Raw genomic sequence first — 18319 nt, 5'->3', positions numbered from 1 at the left:
CACAAACTGATCCAATGTTATTTATTCAAGGATTTTTTTTGCAGTACAAAACATTACAAGTCAGTTATCTACATTGAGATAGGAAATAAAAAAATAAATCATTGTTAAAACCGATTTAAAATAAATATATAAAATTGCTATTCCAATCAGGTAGTTATATTATGAGCCAAGTACTCCCAAACTATGTTTATTTTGGAAGTGCATAAAACCACTACAAAAAACACACATTTATTTAAAAACCTGTCATTCGTATCATCATTGACTCTTAAATGCAGCAAGATTACACTAGCACAACAACAACAGAACTGAATACCACAAAACAGACACTGCCCAAGTATTCACTGCATTATCTTCTCCACGTTACAATCTCCTTTATGCTGCAAGTTCACTAAGCATAATACACATTCATTTGAACAGGAGATCTTTATCAGTTCCAAGGCACCTTCCTCCCTAAGACACGGTTGGTGATTTTCTGAAAGATAAAAACAAAGCGAGAGAAATGAGTGTTATTCCTCTAAAAATTAAAACCTCTAAGCATAAAGATAGTGCTAATAAGTTCTCAGAACAGAGTATCAAGGGGTGATACTAGGAAGTGCTTATTTTACACCTTTTAGGACAGCTAAAGCAGTCTAACTGTTTCCCACTCATTGGTATGAAGAACACCAGGACATTCCTGTGCTGGCTGCAGTGGGAATGGTCAGAAAGAGGTCTAAAGAGTCAGAATACATCCTGACATTAGCTGATAGACTATTTCCCTAAGTAACCGTGATGCACGTCCCTCCCTTCATCCTCTGAACATGAGCTTCTGGGAGTCATGTATTCCCTAGTTTGTGATACATTTATGAAACGACACAGGAAAACTGGAAGAGTTACAGAGAACAGTAACAAGCACAGTGGAAGATACAGGAAGTGTCTTCTACAATAAACTGAATAAATTAGGACTCTTCACTACAGTGGGATGGATGCACCATGACTGAAGAGGAAGAGATGAAAAGTCTATACAATCCTAAGCAGCCTGAAGAGGTTACAAGGTAAAGTTATTTGCAGACTCTTCCAAAAATAATCTGTGAAGGCATTGTATGAAACAACTGGCAACAGATTTTAAAGAAGTGAAACAAAAAAAAACACCAAATACTTTGTGTGAACAGTCACAGTCTTGTACAGTTAAACTGTGAAACTGCCCTGCTGTGTGGCAAACATCAGACATCTACATTTCACAAAGCAAGTGGGCAAATTCATGAGAGGAAAAAAACCAAACCTAAAACCCAAACGACCGATCCAAAGATGGACACAAAACCCCATGGACACAAATCACAGCAGACTGTTAGAGAGCATCTTTGAGAAGGACTGTTAACGCTGGCTCTATTACGATATTCTTCCCCAGGCACCTGCTAATGTGACCCGTTCTCATGGCAATGGGCAATCCAGAAAATGAAACACCACATCATTCTGCTAGCTCAGCCAGCAGATCACTGATGTTTTGAAGCACAGAATACATATTACGTGGCTTCAGAGAAGTGCAGAATAAAGTAAGAGCTTTGGGTAACTCGTATATTACTAACAGCAGTGGGAATGATACAGCCTTCACCTGAAGAGACCTTTTGCATCACAGATCAATGCAGCACACAGCTCAGCTCTTTATACACACACAGAGTATGCAGTATATGTGTATAAAGTATATACACATACTATATATAGTGTATATACCAATACAGAATATACCCTGCTTACACACATACATATAAAAAGCAGCAAAGCTGTTGACATGAATCTCAGTGTGAAATCTGTCCACAGTACTTCATGAAGCCTCAGACGGCCTCAAAACACCTCACCACAAAACCGCTGATGAGTCCTCACAGCTCACAAGCGCTTTTGCAATCCAACAAGCAAACCCAACCAGCAATTAGATGCTATCTTGCCTCTTTGCTCCATTCCAGGAAGCGAATACAGAACAAAAAACCCTAACACGTTGCTGACTGGAGAGAAAATGTAACCAAGGGGATGAAAAACAAACATTAAAAAAAATTTACTGTAAAGCAGCAAGCAAAGTGCAATTCAGTTTCACACATCTAGAAGCATGTGCTTTGTCCTTTGGGGTAGTGACATCTTGTGGCCCCTATCCTGCATAGGCCCTAAAGTACATGTCCCATCCATAAATAGTGTTTAGTCTTCCTGAATGGTAATATCTTTTTCTTTTTTTAAGGGATAGAGGAAAATGTATAAATTAATAACTCTGCTATGCCCTTTATGGAGGTTTCTCCCATGCTCCCTATTTACAAAAATTACAAACTCACTACATCTAATGGAAAAGCCTCAGTAACAGAACAATTTTGCATCCGATAACTCATAAAATTAATTTTCACTTAATTTGGACTGAAAGAGTTCTGACTTACACTGCCAGTGGATCAGAAATCTGTCTTGACTACAGTTTTCAAAATTAAAGGGCATGCACCATGCCTTATCAGACTAGTACAATTTTATGCTCTATTTGAAATTAAAAGTAGAAAAGCAAAGGGATAATGGGACAGAACATCAGCCCAGACCCATGTGCATCCTATGATAAAAATAACTTTGCTATCTTATTAAAGATAGGCATTTGACAATGCGAAAAATTAAGAATGCCTGCGCAACCCCTCAGCTGCTTTCTAGCACAGGAATTTTGATACATTTCCAGTTCTATATGAGCCCATATTGTTTCCTCCTGAGGGCCTCATCCTCACTCAATGCTAACAAAACCGTTATTTCATTCTCTCTTCACCTCCCACTGCGCTGCCCCACACTGCCACTGTAGCACATATATACCTTAAAATAAGCACTGACAGCCCTTACTTCTCAGGTGTCCCGCATGAATATTTTCACTTGTGCTTCACAAGTAAGCAAATTTTGTTCATATGTGTTTACTAATTTGGGGGCTTATTTTGAGCCAAATAAACTTAGTTGCATCTCATCCCTCAACCTGGACACTAAAGTCATTACTCTTGATTCCCTACAGCTAATGACAGACACACTGCCTCCAGAGCACAGTAGTAGTAGCTGTTGTTGCTCACACTGCAAACACTGGAAACTTGTTTTCTTCCCACAATACATTTCTAAAAAGCTGTGCTTTTTTCTTCTAAAGCATCAACCCATAAATTACATCAATATGAAGTTATATCTGACATACCTTTAAATCTTGGTGCGAGGGTACTGCAGCAAACAACACTTGACTATGTTCATGTATGTACAGGTATGAGTGTGTGTACATGTTTAACTCATTGCTTCCTTTCCCAAATTTTAATCACCCCTAACCTGTCAGCCCTCAATGCCCTGTAGAAATGGCACACACACTGTACTGCTAGAAAATCCCATCCTCAGAGCCAGCTGTACTGCTATTCGTGAGGTATACACCTAGCTTTACATGGCTACTCCTTTGGTATCAGTGAAAGAAACAGAAGCAACCACTGTCCCAGCACCATATCACATTGTGGCAGAGATGTAATAAACTTAGGATATAAGCACACTTCACTATTACAACAAAGTGTTTGGCCACAGGTGCTGGAAAAGGAGAGTAAGTGCTCAGACTCTCCTTCACCAATCCAGCTGGTCTGGCAGTTTAAGACATCCCCACCTGCCCAGCTGTTTCATTAGTGCTCCTCTGCCAGCTATTAACACTTGCACAGCAGAAAGTCAGCCAAGAAAATATGAGTGTAAGCCTCAGGCACTCCAGAACAGGAGTTCAGGAACATGCCCAAGCACACACTTTCACCAGCAGTTTAACCTACTAAGCTGCACTCTGGAGTGGCTGGGGCATGAGCACACCCTTTCTCCATCAAGATGACCAGTGCTAGCTAGACAAAATCCAAAGACTGAAGGACAAAGAAGTTTCATCAGGGACAGGTCATGCCACTAAGCACTGAGCTGGGAGTCAGAGAATACGAGTACTATGCCCCACTCCATCACTGACCCACACACAAACTTGAGCAAGGCACTTGACTCTCTGACTCCCGGACCTTCCCCCAAAATCTGTCTGGATATATGCCAAATGATCTTGGAAGGAAATGTCCCCCTACTACATCTGTATATGGCACAACAGGCCTCCTCTAGGTGACTGTAATTAAAACAAAGAGTTTTCCAGAGTACTGATCTGCTGTTCTACATCAGCAGTTCACAAACTTGCCACTATGAGAGATACTCAGACCACAGTTTGGGTACAGTGCTACATTTAAATGATACAACCCTAGATTACACACATTTTTACTCTAGCTTTTGTACCAGCTGTTTTCTTTTCCTAATACTCTGTGTCATCTTTGGAGTCATTCCAAAAAATCTGTGGTTCTTTTTTTCATGCATAATCAGATCCGCTTAGATACTGATGCTCTCAGCCACACATTAAGCAAATTCTAAACAAACCATTCACTGTATTTACAGCTACTCACTACAGCTATCCTGCATCAAGGAAGACAAAAAGATTACAATGTTTACTGCAATGAATCATCATCCCTCTCCCAACCAAAAGCATACTTATATACAAAACATCTGATTTGATTCCCCCTCTGCTTCCAGCTGACTAGGCTACTTCAAGTCACTGCCAGCATTCATTGGCTCTTAAGACCAGCACCTGAGGCTCTGTACAGGCATCTGAGATTCTCAGACTACTGAAAAAACCTATGATCTGAATATACCCTGCAAAAGTGTAGTATCAAATTCAAGTAATTCTAGTGGTAAATACCCACAATCAGATTAGGAAGGTATTCTGGATAATATACCGCATTACAAGGCCTGACTTTTAAAATCCAATTACTGCTGTTCCTGACAAATAACTAACCCTATTATTCCAGCTCTGGTAGGACAACTCAGCCAGGAAAGAGATGCAATACTCAATCTGAAGTGCAAGCTTAAGATCCAGAGAGAAAAAAAAATAATCAGTTTTTATTTTCAATGCATGTCCTTAAATCACTGAGGCTTATAATGCAGTTTATTGCCTGCTGCCAGAGCTCGCCAGAAGGTTATGTTTTATGGTATATGGGTTAGTTAAAAAGCATGAAGGTAAGTCAGTTAGAACCCCAATGTTTGTATTGCAAACTGTTGCTTCTCATCTTTTAATTCTACTAAGTCCTAAGAGAAAGCTTAAGCATACAGATGCCTACCACAGCTCAAAAAGGGATACGCTAGTCAGTTTTGGAGATGCACTTCTCAGAGGGGACAAATGGGCCTTCTCTGTTTGATCAGGACATTTATCGCATCATGACATATAAACCAATACTGCCTGTTACACAGAAATACTAGATAACTAGATGTGTGCACATGGGAGGGCGTAGGGACAGAAGACACTCTTCCATGTTACTCATCATGCTTAACCCAGGTGAGTCGCTACTACAGAGTTTCTCAATCTTTCTGTCATTAATTAAACCTGTGTTTAACAGACTGACATAAAGCACGTTACACAACTTGGAGAGCCAGGGAGGAAGAGCATTAGCAGCAGTTGTTTGCTGGGACAGAAGCAGCTCCCTTCAGGGATCTCACTGCTTCATGGCAGAATGAGGCAGGATTCAGCACAGTCCTACAGTAAGCCAGCAAAATGGGCCCCAATGTTTCCTTCTCCTGCTCACCAAAATCCTGGAGTTCTCAGCCCACCTCTGCTCTGCTGCTGGTTGTGTAGTGAGGCTCCAGCACAGAAACTGTTCTTGAACTGCTGAGTAAGTGTTTGTGGTTCAGTCACACCCATGCTTCAGGATACGGTTTATTTCTACCGCTTGCCAGACAGAGGAGATCCTTAGCTGATCAGTGCCAGTGTGGCAAGGTCACACTATCAGCTGAACAAACACTTAATGGTGAAATCCACAGCCCCCAAACTTAACAAATTATCACCAGGACTGCCAACTCTACACTGAAGCAAAAGAAAGAATGATGACTCCAGGCTTTGTTAACCATGGTTGCGAAGTTAACTGAATTGTGTATGCTAAATTCATTTACAGCAAAGGTCACAAGAGCAAAACCAGTAACCTTCAGTTCAGGGAAGCATGCTCCTTTAAGCATGCTTGATAATCCCTCTGTTCTGCCCTCAGGACTCTGCACAAGACCTTCTTTGTATACTATAATCAGGACCATGCTTCCCTGTCTTTTTTCCATACACCATGTGTAGGTCCTGGAAGGATTTTAGGTTAGGCAGGGGGATTTTCTTGTTCCAAGTTTTACTAAGCTTGACTGCTTTGACCCTGATTAAATGCTAATACATCCTAACCACCTAGAAATTGCAAAGTAATACCACAAAATTAACATTTAGTAAATACTACTATGACGCTTGTGACTTCAGGAAAAAAAAAATCTAAAAAGTTCCAGCATAAATACTTGACTAGAACACCTACTGTTTTATAAAGCTGTGCTTTCAGGCGGTATGACCTGTATTCCATTTTCCTCTTCTCTTCCTCTCGCTTCTTCTGCACCTCTGGCAACTGCTCATAGATCCTTAAGTGTAAAAACAAAAAGTTAAAAAAACTGACTTGAAAGGATGGAACTTACTGATATTAAAAAAAAAATAAACCTCTATTTCATATTCACATTCTGTTAAAGGCTACTGGCTAACCACAGCATAGAAAAAATTATTTAGGGGTTAACTAGTGTCACACAGGGGAAATGTGGAATACATAGCAGTTGTGATACCGGAAATTCCCACATCCCATAATGCCTTTTCTCATGCAAGCAGCACCTCCTAAAGCAATAATAAATAAACCCAGTATTTTCAACATTCAAGTCACCATACAGCTGATACGATTACCCAGCTACAAAAGGTAGAGCTCCAGTATCTTCAGTACAGAACAGCCCCACTGCTCTTCTGTACTGGTTATGCTGATTCCGAGTAACATGTTTATCCATCAATAGCGATATCTTTACCCCAAGAATAACCTGAATTAAGCTATTTAGGCATCTTTTCAAAATTTTAGTGTTTTCAACACTCAATAATGTTGCCCTGTTTAGATCAATTCTTTGTCTTCTCCAGTGCTGAACGTCTCCCATACCAGAGGCAAACGGCAAGGGATGCTTTGAATGGAATAGAAGATGACTGGTGCTCAGTACAGAGTCAGTGCGCTATTCTAGTCAGTTTTACATGCTGTCATCTAAAAGAGGAACCCGAGAGCTGGGATGGTAGTGTATTGCTCACGCTGCCTTCCCCAAATCTTCCTTTGAGATCATAAAGCTTTACTAATTTCATGAGAGTGGTTGCCAAGAAACATGCAGCTTCAAAAATGTTGCAGTTTATGGGAGGTGGAAATAAACCATGTCCAAAAATTTTGGTCCTGTAATATTTAAAGACAGATCCTGCTATAAGTCCTTTCTTAACATGCTGATTTGATAATCAGCAAATAGAAAAAAATACCAAAACTACTTGTTACAAACACAATGCTGCATTATACTCTTTTAGAAACTGTTTCATTCTTCCATCTGTATAATATCTTTGCACAATTACAGCTGGCATTTCAAATATTTTTAAACACATCTATGCCTTCAGCTCCTATTATCTGAAAATATTTCAGCACGCTCCATTTTGAACATTGCAAATAAATACAGCCCACCAGCTGGGAGGAGCATTTTTGACAGCTGTCTTGGTACTAATTCCAGCAACAAAATAAGTAATACTTCAGACTGGCAAGAGAAGAGCGGGAGGTAAATGTCTATCAGTTTGCACCCATTTGCTCTTTAGTCAGTACAAGTTAGGTGTCACTTGCATGTTTCAAAGCAGAGAAGGATGAGGAGTTAGCTGGAAAACAAATAGGAAGCTGTACGATAATGCATAACTAAGTAGGCAGAATCAAGAAAGCAAAGATAAAATCCAAATCTCAATTAGTACTGAATTTTATGTCCTGTTTTAATTCCCCAGCATCAGCTAGGCAAAGCCATACACATTTGTAGCTTCTACAGTCCCCTACACAAACGCATTTAACAGTCTATCAGACTTCACAGTAGAATTGATGAGCAAGCAAATACACATCCAACACCCAAAAAGAGAAGAAAAACAAGAACAATTGCACTCCTTCCAGTGGCCTACCTTCCTGTGTATACCTATTTTCCTACTGTCTGCAGCTGCTCTTAGGAGGTCATCTTTTCTAAAAATGTCACTACCCACATTACAGCTACAGAAAAGAGGAAATAAATCACATTTAGGTGCTTACTTTACCCCTCTTACGCTTTGCTGGAAGGCATTGGAGGGTGCTAGGTATATACACGTGTTACTGGACGGGGGTAGGAATACCCCCAAGATTTGAGGGTTTGCTTTACTGCTGTCTCACCATTCTCTAAAGGATTTCACCATTCTAGGGCTCCCCTCAAAGAAAGATCAAGATGTACCCCTCACAAATCATCCCACCATAAAGATGTTTAGAGCAAGAAGTGGGTAATGCAAAATTGTAGGGAAATTAATTGAAAATTGTTTTCATTACCTAGCTAATTTGCCATGAGAAATTCCATTTATACCCTCAAAGAGAAAAAGAAAAAGCCTTCGTACTCATTATAGGTGTGCATTTCAAAAGAATGGTACAGAACAAATTTCTTCCCAGCTCCAACTGAGAGATGGATTATGACAGCAGCAAGAACAAAAAAAAAAAGTCATCAATTGTGACTGCCTGAATCAGTCTCCATAGAAAACCTGGTGAGTTCAGTTATTATGAAATCAGAGTTTCTGAAATTATGAGTTCAGATACATTGATCTCACAGTCCAAGTGACCCAAACCCAAATCCTTCTACTTCAGCTAAAACATCTGGAGATGCATTCCTTGGGGAACTGACATCTTTACTGCATTTACCACTTCTGCCACCTCTCTATTAATGCCCTAAAAATACTTTTAAATGCCAAAATCTATTGAAATAAAACACCCTTTTTGGACTCTCCAATCATCTCTATCAAGGGGTTTATTTTATATATTGCATATTCCAGCAGATATTTTGTAGAATCACAGCGTAACTGAGGCAGGAAGAGACCTCTGGAGGTCACCTAGACCAACCTCCTGCTCAAGTCACAGTTAACTTCAAGGCTAGGTCAGGCTCATCCTGTCAGTTTGTGACTCGTTCCAAGGATGTGGGATCAACCACTTCTGTGGGGGTCCTGGTCCAGCACTTTACCACCCCTCCTCGTGAAAAACCAATTTCCTTGTCTCCAGTTAATTTCTCCTTCCTGCAACACACCACCACTGCCGCTTGTCCTGTCACTGTGCACCTCCAAGAAGAGCCTGCCTCTGCCTTCTCCTCTGGCAAAGCACCACTGCCAGATCCTCAACTTCAGCCTCCTCCTCCCCAGGCCAGACAAACCCAGCCTCTGCTGCTTCTCCTCATCACCATGTGCTCCAGCCCCATGACTGTCTTGGTGGCCTCCACCAGACTCAGGCCACTTGCACAGAATCACAGAATGGTTTGGGTTGGAAGGGACCTTAAAGATCATCTAGTTCCAACACCGCTCAAAACCACATCCAACTTTGCTGACCTCTCTCTTGTACTGGCAGCCTGGAACAGGAGAAAAGATCCAGCTGTGGTCCCATGAGTGCCAAGCAGAGGGAATATCCACCGAAATGCAGGCCTTCATCATATATATATATGGAATATATATGAATGAAATACATATGAAATAGCTGGCCTTCATCATGCCAACTCACGTTCAATTTGCTGCCCACGAGCTGTCAGGGCCCCACGGCCCTTTCCAGAAGGGCCACTCTACAGGTAGCCTGTCCTTGGGATGGGTTTCTGTCCCCAGAAGAGACTTGGTATTTGCCATTATTGAACTTCACGAGACTCCCCTCAGCGCTGTCCCGCAGCCTGCAGGGATGTCTCAAAACTGCAGACCTACTCTCCAGCATACTGACTAGTCCTCCCAGTTCAGTGTCACCTGCAAACCTGTTCAGGTGTGCTCCATCCCATTGCTACTATTGATGAAGATGCTGTGAAACAGTCCTGGCCCACAGCATTGTCAATTCAGGAATTCAATGCAACAAAGCACTTGCTTATATGCTGAAATCCCAACTACTTACAACAATCTTTTGCCTCAAGGTACACTCTTGACCTTTGCTTTGTTTTGACTCTAAACAACTTATTGATTCATTGTATTTTTATGTAACTTTACAAATTATCAGAGACGACTTCATGAGACTCTAATTTAAGTATTTATGCTGTTTCTGAACGGGTACTCTTCTAAACCACCTCCTCTTGACCCTGCTACCGCTTCAGGTTCTAGCTGCAATAAACTCTATTTTTTATTATACCTTCAGGTGCTCTCTGTAGCATAGGTATGCCAAATGTTTAATACATTGTCAGCATGCTGTGCATTTTATGTATGAACTGAGTCAAAAATAAGGCAAAAATCTATCATAAGGTGGTTTTCTTCAAGGGTAAAAGCCTCTGTATTCCTTCGGGGGTAATTATTTCTTACATAAAGCTACTTTCATCTGGTGAAATGATGCCTCACTTCCTGCACCAATGACCTAGTTTGTTAATGTTTAAAACCATACAGATGCTTCAGCGACCCACACCCTACATTTCCTCTCCTTCTGGGATCCAGTACTTGCACAGTTTGCTGTAGTGCTTGGATGGCAGACAGTGCAGCAGGATACTCGGGTTTAGTTAGATAAATAATTTTTTTCCAAAATTATTCTGTTTCTCAGACCTTCTAAACAGGTGCTTTCAGCCTTTGATAAAGTCTCTACATCTTGCACCAAAAAAGAGGAGTTACCCCCAACACCCAATTCTCTGACTGCAGATATGATTAATCCACCTTTCCTATCCAGGTCACTTATCTATCTGAAAGACATTTTTGTTAATCTTACCGTTTAGATCTTAGAACCATTTCACTCTTTGGAATTGTTCTTCTGTTTTCTCTAAACAGAAAACCTAAATGGAAAATTTTGAGATAACAAAATGGTGAACAAATCTATTTCTCACAAAGAATGCTATTGCAACAATACAACTCCTTTATAAATTATGGATTCTTATAGACGATAATGTTAAGTAATTGTAATACTTTTATTACAAGTACACACACCCTTAAGTATAATGTGGAAATTCATTAATTCCTATAGAAAGTACAAAACCGAACCATGAAGGTACCTCGATCAGACAGCATGTGACTTGCATTCCTGTAGCCCTTTCTTTTCTCAGGAGGATTAAGTAGCTCTTCTCGTTTGGACTGCAGTACACTCTGTATCCTCCTTTCCTCCATTACAAGCTTCAGATGCTTCACACGCTCTCCAGAGCGGGAGATGAAATCAGGACGATGCACTGCAAGAGCCTCCTAAAATGGGATGACACAAAACAAAGTTTGAAGTGGCCAGACTGCCTCCCTACAGCTGGAAGAGAATAATCAAAATATATAAACACCATTATGAAAGCACGGAAGAAAATCCCATCAAAGTAGTATTTGGTATAACATACAGATATTCAGCATGACCACACTTGATCTGAAGTGTACGCCCTGTATGCATGTGTGTGTATGTACACACACATACACCATTTGCACTGTATGAATTAAAGCCCATTTTAATTGCATACTACGCACATCACACAGTATTATTTCTGTATGGAAGCAAGTATGACTTGATATTATGTCAGCTACATTCCCTCCAGTTCTTGAAGCCAAATGATTTAAGCTGTAATCTATTAGATCAATTCAAATAGCTTAGTGTATTGTGGAAAGCCAGACTACATAAGCAAACAGGACTGATGGATTTTTTGCTTTTCCAATGATCATAAATGGTTATAAAGGTGATTATAAAGGTGAAATGCTTTTAAAAAAGGATCAAAAAGTGTTTCCACAAGATTCAGCATAACTCCTGAAATCCTGCCAAGATCTCAGCAGCCTTACAGTGCAACATGCCTTTACCTGTAGTGTAAGCTTTCCGAGCGGTCGCGAGGACCTGTTCCCAGCATCACCTTCTGGAACGGCTGGCTGAATCATGTTGCCGTGCTGTTGCTCTTTCCAGTTCTTCTTTTGGAGAGGCTCTCTCCAAGGCTTTGTGCTGATCAATGGTTCAAACCAAGATGGACCAGGACCAGAAAAGGAATTGGAATGGTTTTCTTTCCTAGATTCAGATTTCAAGTCTTCTGCTTGGACAAACCATGAAATCCCTGTTAAAAGACCACAGAAAAGAATAAAAATTTGTAGACAATACATGTGCCTATTTTCCATTCCCATCTATGGCCCTTTATGCCTGTGCTGATTTTGGCTAAGCTAATTTTCTTCATAGTAGCTAATATGGGGCTGTGTTTTGAATTTGTGCTAAAACCAGTGTTGCTAATTCAGGGATGTTTTAGTTACAGCTGAGCAGTGCTTACACTGAGTCAAGGCCTTTTCTGCTCCTCACACCGCCCCACCAGCAAGTAGGTTGGGGGTACACAAGAGGGGAGGGGACACAGTCAGGACCAAAGGGATATCCCATACCACATGACATCATGCTCAGCAAGAAAAAGCTGGGGGAAGGAAGAGGGCACATTCAGAGAGACGGCATTAGTTTTCCCAAGTCCCCATTACGTGTGATGGAGCCCGGCTTTCCTGGAGATGGCTGAATACCTGCCTGCCCATGGGAAGTGGTGAATGCATTCCTTGTTCTGCATTGCTTGTGTGTGCAGCTTTTGTTTTACCTATTAAACCGTCTTTATCTCAACCCACAAGTTTTCTCATCTTTACCCTTCCAATTCTCTCCCCCACCCCACAGGGGAGAGTGAGCAAGCAGCTGTGCGGGGCTAGGTTGCTGCCTGGGGCTAAACCATGACAATGCCCCAAGGTCTTGGCTAAATCCAGTCAGTGGCCTAACACTGCAATAAATACTCACTTCAGTTTAATAACAGTGGGACTCTGTAAGAGACATCTTTGGCAGTTTCAAAACAATTCCTTTGCCAAGTGTCAGAAAACCAGCAAGTCTTTATTAAATGACACTTTTGAAAAAGCACAAAATGGTTGAGTTTGCAGGTTTCTCTCTATAGAAAGAATACTCACCAGCAATCACACAATTTCAAGGAGTCTCTCTCCTGTCCTAAGCCCTATGGCTTTCTATAGATATTTTTGAAGATCAAATGCTTTACATCTTCCAAATGTTAAATATGTATATAACAATTAGATTACTAACAATTTACATACATAATGGGATTGGAATGCATCAGCTAGTAGTCTGAGTAGATATTCTAAATTTCCTAGATTAAAATGGTGTGAGAGAGAATAATTTGTCCCTGTAATAACAACAAAGATGACTAAGGAAAATATTTTTAAACATCTAATCATTGTGAAGACTGACAGGAAATTTAAAAGGGTCAAAAAAAATCAGGAGGCTACACCATCAGCCCAAAACCAAGCTCTAGCTAAAAACAGGGAGACTAGTCTAGTTCTTCTGGTACCACGGATCTTGTGCTCCTCAAGTACTCCTGAAAAAATATTTGTTCTTGAAGCCTCAGTACATGAACAGTAAGTACAACTTACAGTGACCAGTTACTCAGAGCTTAACGGAACCCTTTACACCTTAAAATCAAAATTAAGTACCTACATGATTCCCATCTCCTTCGTCTTTCCTTACCTTATTCATTGCCTCCTATTTATTGCCTTTACTGGCTAGGTTGCATCTAACAGCTTGACTGAAAATACAATCATAATAAAGCACTAGAGTTCATTTGACAGTGTTTTTGTTTAAAATTCATTGCTTAAAACAGAATAAGAACTGACTGTACTAGTGACAGACTGCTCTGCGTCCTAGCTAATCCTCCCCACATAATTTGCCAGTTGCCGTTGAGAAATACGGCTTTTCCGGTCTGCAGAGAAAGTGTATTTTGGACTGACCTTGTGGTAAATGCAGCCTGCTCCTTTTCATCCTTTTCTCCACGAAAAAATTGCCTGGCTCTCCTTTCTGCTTGTCCTTGCTTCTTGTTGCCTGATGATCTGTGACCACACCATCTGACTCTCCAAAATTACCATCAACACAATGCCAGGGTTCCTGTGGCTGTTGATTTAGCTGGCTAGATCCTGGGGTAGGAAAAGTCACACCAACATCTCGAGTGTTTTTCTTAGTTGCACTGTTCACAATCTCCAAGTCTCCTGTAGTTGAAAATGAAGCAGTAACATCTTATTCCAGAGCAGCTGGAAGTACTTCAACATCAGTATGTGTGACACGCACAGTTCAGGGAATGACCCTCAATTTTTACTTTGAAGCTAAAGGACCACTTTCTTTACCCCACCTTCAAAAAGAAAAATCTTTTATATTCGCACTTCCAACTCTCCCACTTTGAAGAAAGTTTACAGTGACTCAGGATTGTTACTGTATAATAATCTTAGTAAAATTGAAGTGGTGTAAATCAATTACCGCAAGCAAACCAAACACAGATACAGATAGAGATACCAGGGGGGAAGGGAATTAAACTTGAACCAACTATGGCCCTGGCTGGGGATCCCAGTTGACTCTCGGAAGAGTCAACTTCAAATCTGCTGGTGAAAGACACAGTGGCAGGTCAACATACAGCTTTACATTTTGGACAATGGTACTGCAGGGTTTTCTGAACCTGTTTGTTTACCCAGTGTGTCCCTTCCAAAACGATGTTTTGGCTATAGAAGATTGGTTTGCCCACAGCACTACAAATATTTAACAGAAATATGTAACATGGAAGGCATCAACAACATTCAAAAAACCATAATGAGATCTTGAAAACAAGCCATGAAAATACTTTTCTGGTTCAATCCACTTGCACATGAAAAAAAAAAAAGTCATAATAAATCATTCATATGTCTGACAAACAAAACAAGGCCCTTACTCAATCTGACAACAGGAAGTTGGTGTGTAAACGAAAACAATGAAGAAACTGATAATTGCCACCGGAAAAACCCAAATGCAGAACTGTACCAGTCCAGGATCAGCTTATGTTTTAAATAGAATATAACATCCAAAATATTACCAAGAAGAATATGAAACACTGCAGTTGCCTTCAGAAATAGCATATGCTTACAAAATACATTCTGTGAATAACAGATGTCTTGAGGAGAAAATAATGTAAAAAAAACCCTTCAGCTAGTCCACCTTTGCTATTGAAATGGATCAGACCCTTAGGTTAATAAACTTGTGAGTGAGGAAACTGGCTACTAAAGCAGACCAAGAAAGAAAATTAAATGGCTCATTTTAATTAGAACATTACATCTTTCTCCAAAAGCATTTGAAGTGAATGTGAAGAATGCTGCTTGTATATACCCATCACCAGAAACACACACCAGACTTTGGAGAATGGTTTCCAAAGAGATGCAAGGCAGAAGCAAATACAGAAAAGACAAGTCTGTAATTCAACAGCTCACCTGCTTGGATACCTTTGTTGAGCATCCGCGTCCGTCGCTTGTTACTAAGAGCAGAGCTTGGCCCCCAAGAAGCGCTGCTTGAAGTGGAATCTGATGAAAGGGAGATTGCATTCTAGAAAAAAAGGATGCAAGAGAACAGAAATTCCTGAAATTCTAACCAAAACGAACAGGAAGTGGGTTTTAAACAGCAAAAAAGTATAGCCATCACTCTTTACTTGTTGTATCTTAATTCTATGGCTACTTAAGATGTTTATCACAAGCTGACCAGTGTCTCTTAGGGCTACACCACACAACAGTCAGCCTTGACTTTATCCTCATGCACCACTGCATTTTCAGAATCCCATTATAGTAAGACAAGGACATTATTTCTGTAGGCAAGAGATTCTGTACAGTGCTGAGCATCCTCCAACTCATTTGTCCAGAGTTCATGGGACAATGTGGCCTGTCAAGACAGACTTAGAAAAAAACCTCTGCTGCAGCAAGATCATTTGTTGGCTGGGCTTTCATGAGAGACTGCAAAGTGTGAAATACTTCTGCTTTAGGAAGAGCGAGAATAAACATCTAAACTGAACCCTGTATTCCTACCCTCTCAAACCAAAAGCCTTTAACGGTTGCTGGGTTTGCTGGAGGGACAAACTGTCTTGAAAGATCAACATGCTGCTTTGTAAATTCACAATGAAATCCAGTTCTGTACCACTGACATGAAAGAGCAGAGTCCTTTCAAAACACAGGAAGTTCTCTCACCCTGTCATCCTCATTATACAAAGTTCTCCAGGCAGAGAAAATTAAACTCGATAAAAACAAGAAATAAAAGTCACATGGTAAAAGCATGGCTTAGGCAAAACACTAGTTTCACATTTTCATCTTTCACACAAACAGAAGTGCCAGCTGCAGGGATGTAAGCAGCACAACTTTGTTTTAATAAATTAATTTAAATTTTATGACATTACAAGTTTACAGCCATTTAAGAAGGAATATACTCTGGGAGTGTAATGTATCTAGTCCGCAAGCTTTTTGGTTATATAAAAAACAGAGAAGGTTAGTACTTTATTAACAGCAATTAACTGACAGTGCATCCCCAGGCTTCAAATCCAACAGTGTAGCACAGACCAATCTCTGCAACCATGCTGAATTTAATTTTTAATTATGAAACAGATATTTTTTTCCTTGATCATAGCAATTAGTATCCTATTAGTAACTCATAATGCTTGCCATGATGGAAATGAACAGAGGCTTTTTTATTACCTTTTTATTGAACCTCTGCTATCACCACTTCAATGATAAACATAAATTTCATTTCAACATTAAAAGGAGGCAATTTTTAGTCTCATGCATACTCGCAAGAACTGATTTTTTAGTTTCATAAAACTATTACAGCTCTAGTAAAGTGCACTAGACAGATGTAGTAGATATGCATCTCCTTTCAGAAAACAGAAGCAAATTTAAATACATGCTCGGCAAAAGGGAAGAGTAAAGTAAGGAAAAAAAAAATCAAGATAACCCATTTACATGCACATGCATATCAGCCTGCTGAAATAAATATAAGCAGCCATTCAATACTGAATATTGACATGCATATTCCTATTTGGACTAGAATATTCAGCGCAGTGCTTTCAAAGCCCTTGAGCAGTTGAATAGCGCAACCTTTAGCTTTGTACCTGCTACCAGATGGCAGCTTGAAGAGTGCTTTAGAAATAACAGAAACTGGAATAGATAAAAACCTTCTGGGATGGGTTCAGCATCTATAAATAAAAAAAGCTGTAACCAAGTTTTCTGGAAGCAGTGCTGACAATAGGCTGTCATAAAAAACTGAGCTACAAAATGCAGCGCTTGCCTGGAAGATTCATACAGTAGTCCCTCTAGAAGTAGGGTTCCTGCTACAAATAAATATCTGTCTCTGAACCACAGATATTTGCAACTAAAACAAAACAATAAGTGATGATTTCTGTTCAACCAACCACCACAGAAATTACCAAAATTTGGACTTTAAATTAAGTTTACCATTTAGCCTTTAATTTCCTCTTACTCCGTATTTGAGGTTGGTCATGTGTCTCTTTGTATGTATTTTTAAAAAAGAACACAACATCAGCAGATGAAAGATACTATTTTCTAAAGACATACGGGTTCAATGCAACAGCAAGCACCGGGAAAAGTGAGCCTTTATTCTCATAAAAGTATTACTGCAATCAGTTATCTCACGGGTGATTTTAACAGGCAAAAGACTAGATATTGGTTTTAAGGTCAAAATAGACATGGAAAGATTAGTCTTATGAATGTAATATGGAATAATATCATCCCCTAAACAGTGCAACCATGCAAGAAATGCTGAATCTGAATTTCATTGTTAGATCCTCAGTATTCTGAGTAATGGTCCCAATGTTGCAAGTTTATGAGAATTTTATTTTACCTTTAAATAAATATTATAAATAAAAATATTAACAAAAATATTTTTAAACCATTCTTAGTCTTGAAAAGGACTGTTTCTCCCCTAGACATGCATTCATTACCTTACTTGACACACAGACTGGGCTTGAGTGGTTTCTACTAAAAAACAAAACCAAAACAAAACAAAAAAAACCCACAAACAATACCTCATTTTAATGAGAGCAATTAGTAATGATGACAATACCACTGTCTTCCAGTAATACAAAAAAAAAAAAAAAGAAATATTTCTTAGTTGTTCCTGTACTTTTCAGCATTAATGTACATTACAGAACACCAAGACTTCGTAATTTCTTACTATAACCACCAAATCCATGCCAAGACCCTCTTTAAGGAAATTTTCATTTCTCCTCCAAAGGACAATGGCCAAATTCAACTGAAGTAATTAAAAACATTTTCTCCACTTTAAGACAGCTTTAATCCAGACTGTTCACCTAGAATTTTTATGGCTGAGACTTGGTCTTTTAATATGCCTCATGTGCCAAATACAGAAATTGAAGAAGCTTACAACCAACACTCAAGCAAGACAAAATAATTCCAACACTTAAGGATAGATAAACAGTAAGAAATTTCAAGTAATAATTCCTACTGTTATGAAAT

General features: G+C 39.7%; 1 protein-coding gene across 5 annotated transcripts in view; it reads right to left on the bottom strand.

The window, feature by feature from the left end:
• ALMS1 (ALMS1 centrosome and basal body associated protein) overlaps nucleotides 1-18319 on the bottom strand; it is a 76136-nt gene continuing 57817 nt past the window's right edge. For 4 of the 5 annotated variants that reach the window (XM_040590727.1, XM_040590734.1, XM_040590758.1 and 1 more), the window contains 7 exons: nucleotides 15278-15389; nucleotides 13781-14035; nucleotides 11837-12081; nucleotides 11065-11248; nucleotides 10785-10848; nucleotides 6345-6444; nucleotides 1-472 (listed from right to left, as the gene is read on the bottom strand). In XM_040590727.1, the coding sequence (XP_040446661.1) occupies nucleotides 428-472; nucleotides 6345-6444; nucleotides 10785-10848; nucleotides 11065-11248; nucleotides 11837-12081; nucleotides 13781-14035; nucleotides 15278-15389 (1005 nt within the window). In that variant the 3' untranslated portion in view covers nucleotides 1-427. The remainder of the gene's footprint in view (nucleotides 473-6344; nucleotides 6445-10784; nucleotides 10849-11064; nucleotides 11249-11836; nucleotides 12082-13780; nucleotides 14036-15277; nucleotides 15390-18319) is intronic. The other variant, XM_040590742.1, reaches the window with a different exon arrangement.

The sequence above is a fragment of the Falco naumanni genome, chromosome 1 (assembly GCF_017639655.2).
Source record: "Falco naumanni isolate bFalNau1 chromosome 1, bFalNau1.pat, whole genome shotgun sequence".
Taxonomy (NCBI): Eukaryota; Metazoa; Chordata; class Aves; order Falconiformes; family Falconidae; genus Falco; species Falco naumanni.
Note: the sequence above shows the minus strand (reverse complement) of the source record. Positions and strands in the feature narration are given on the sequence as shown.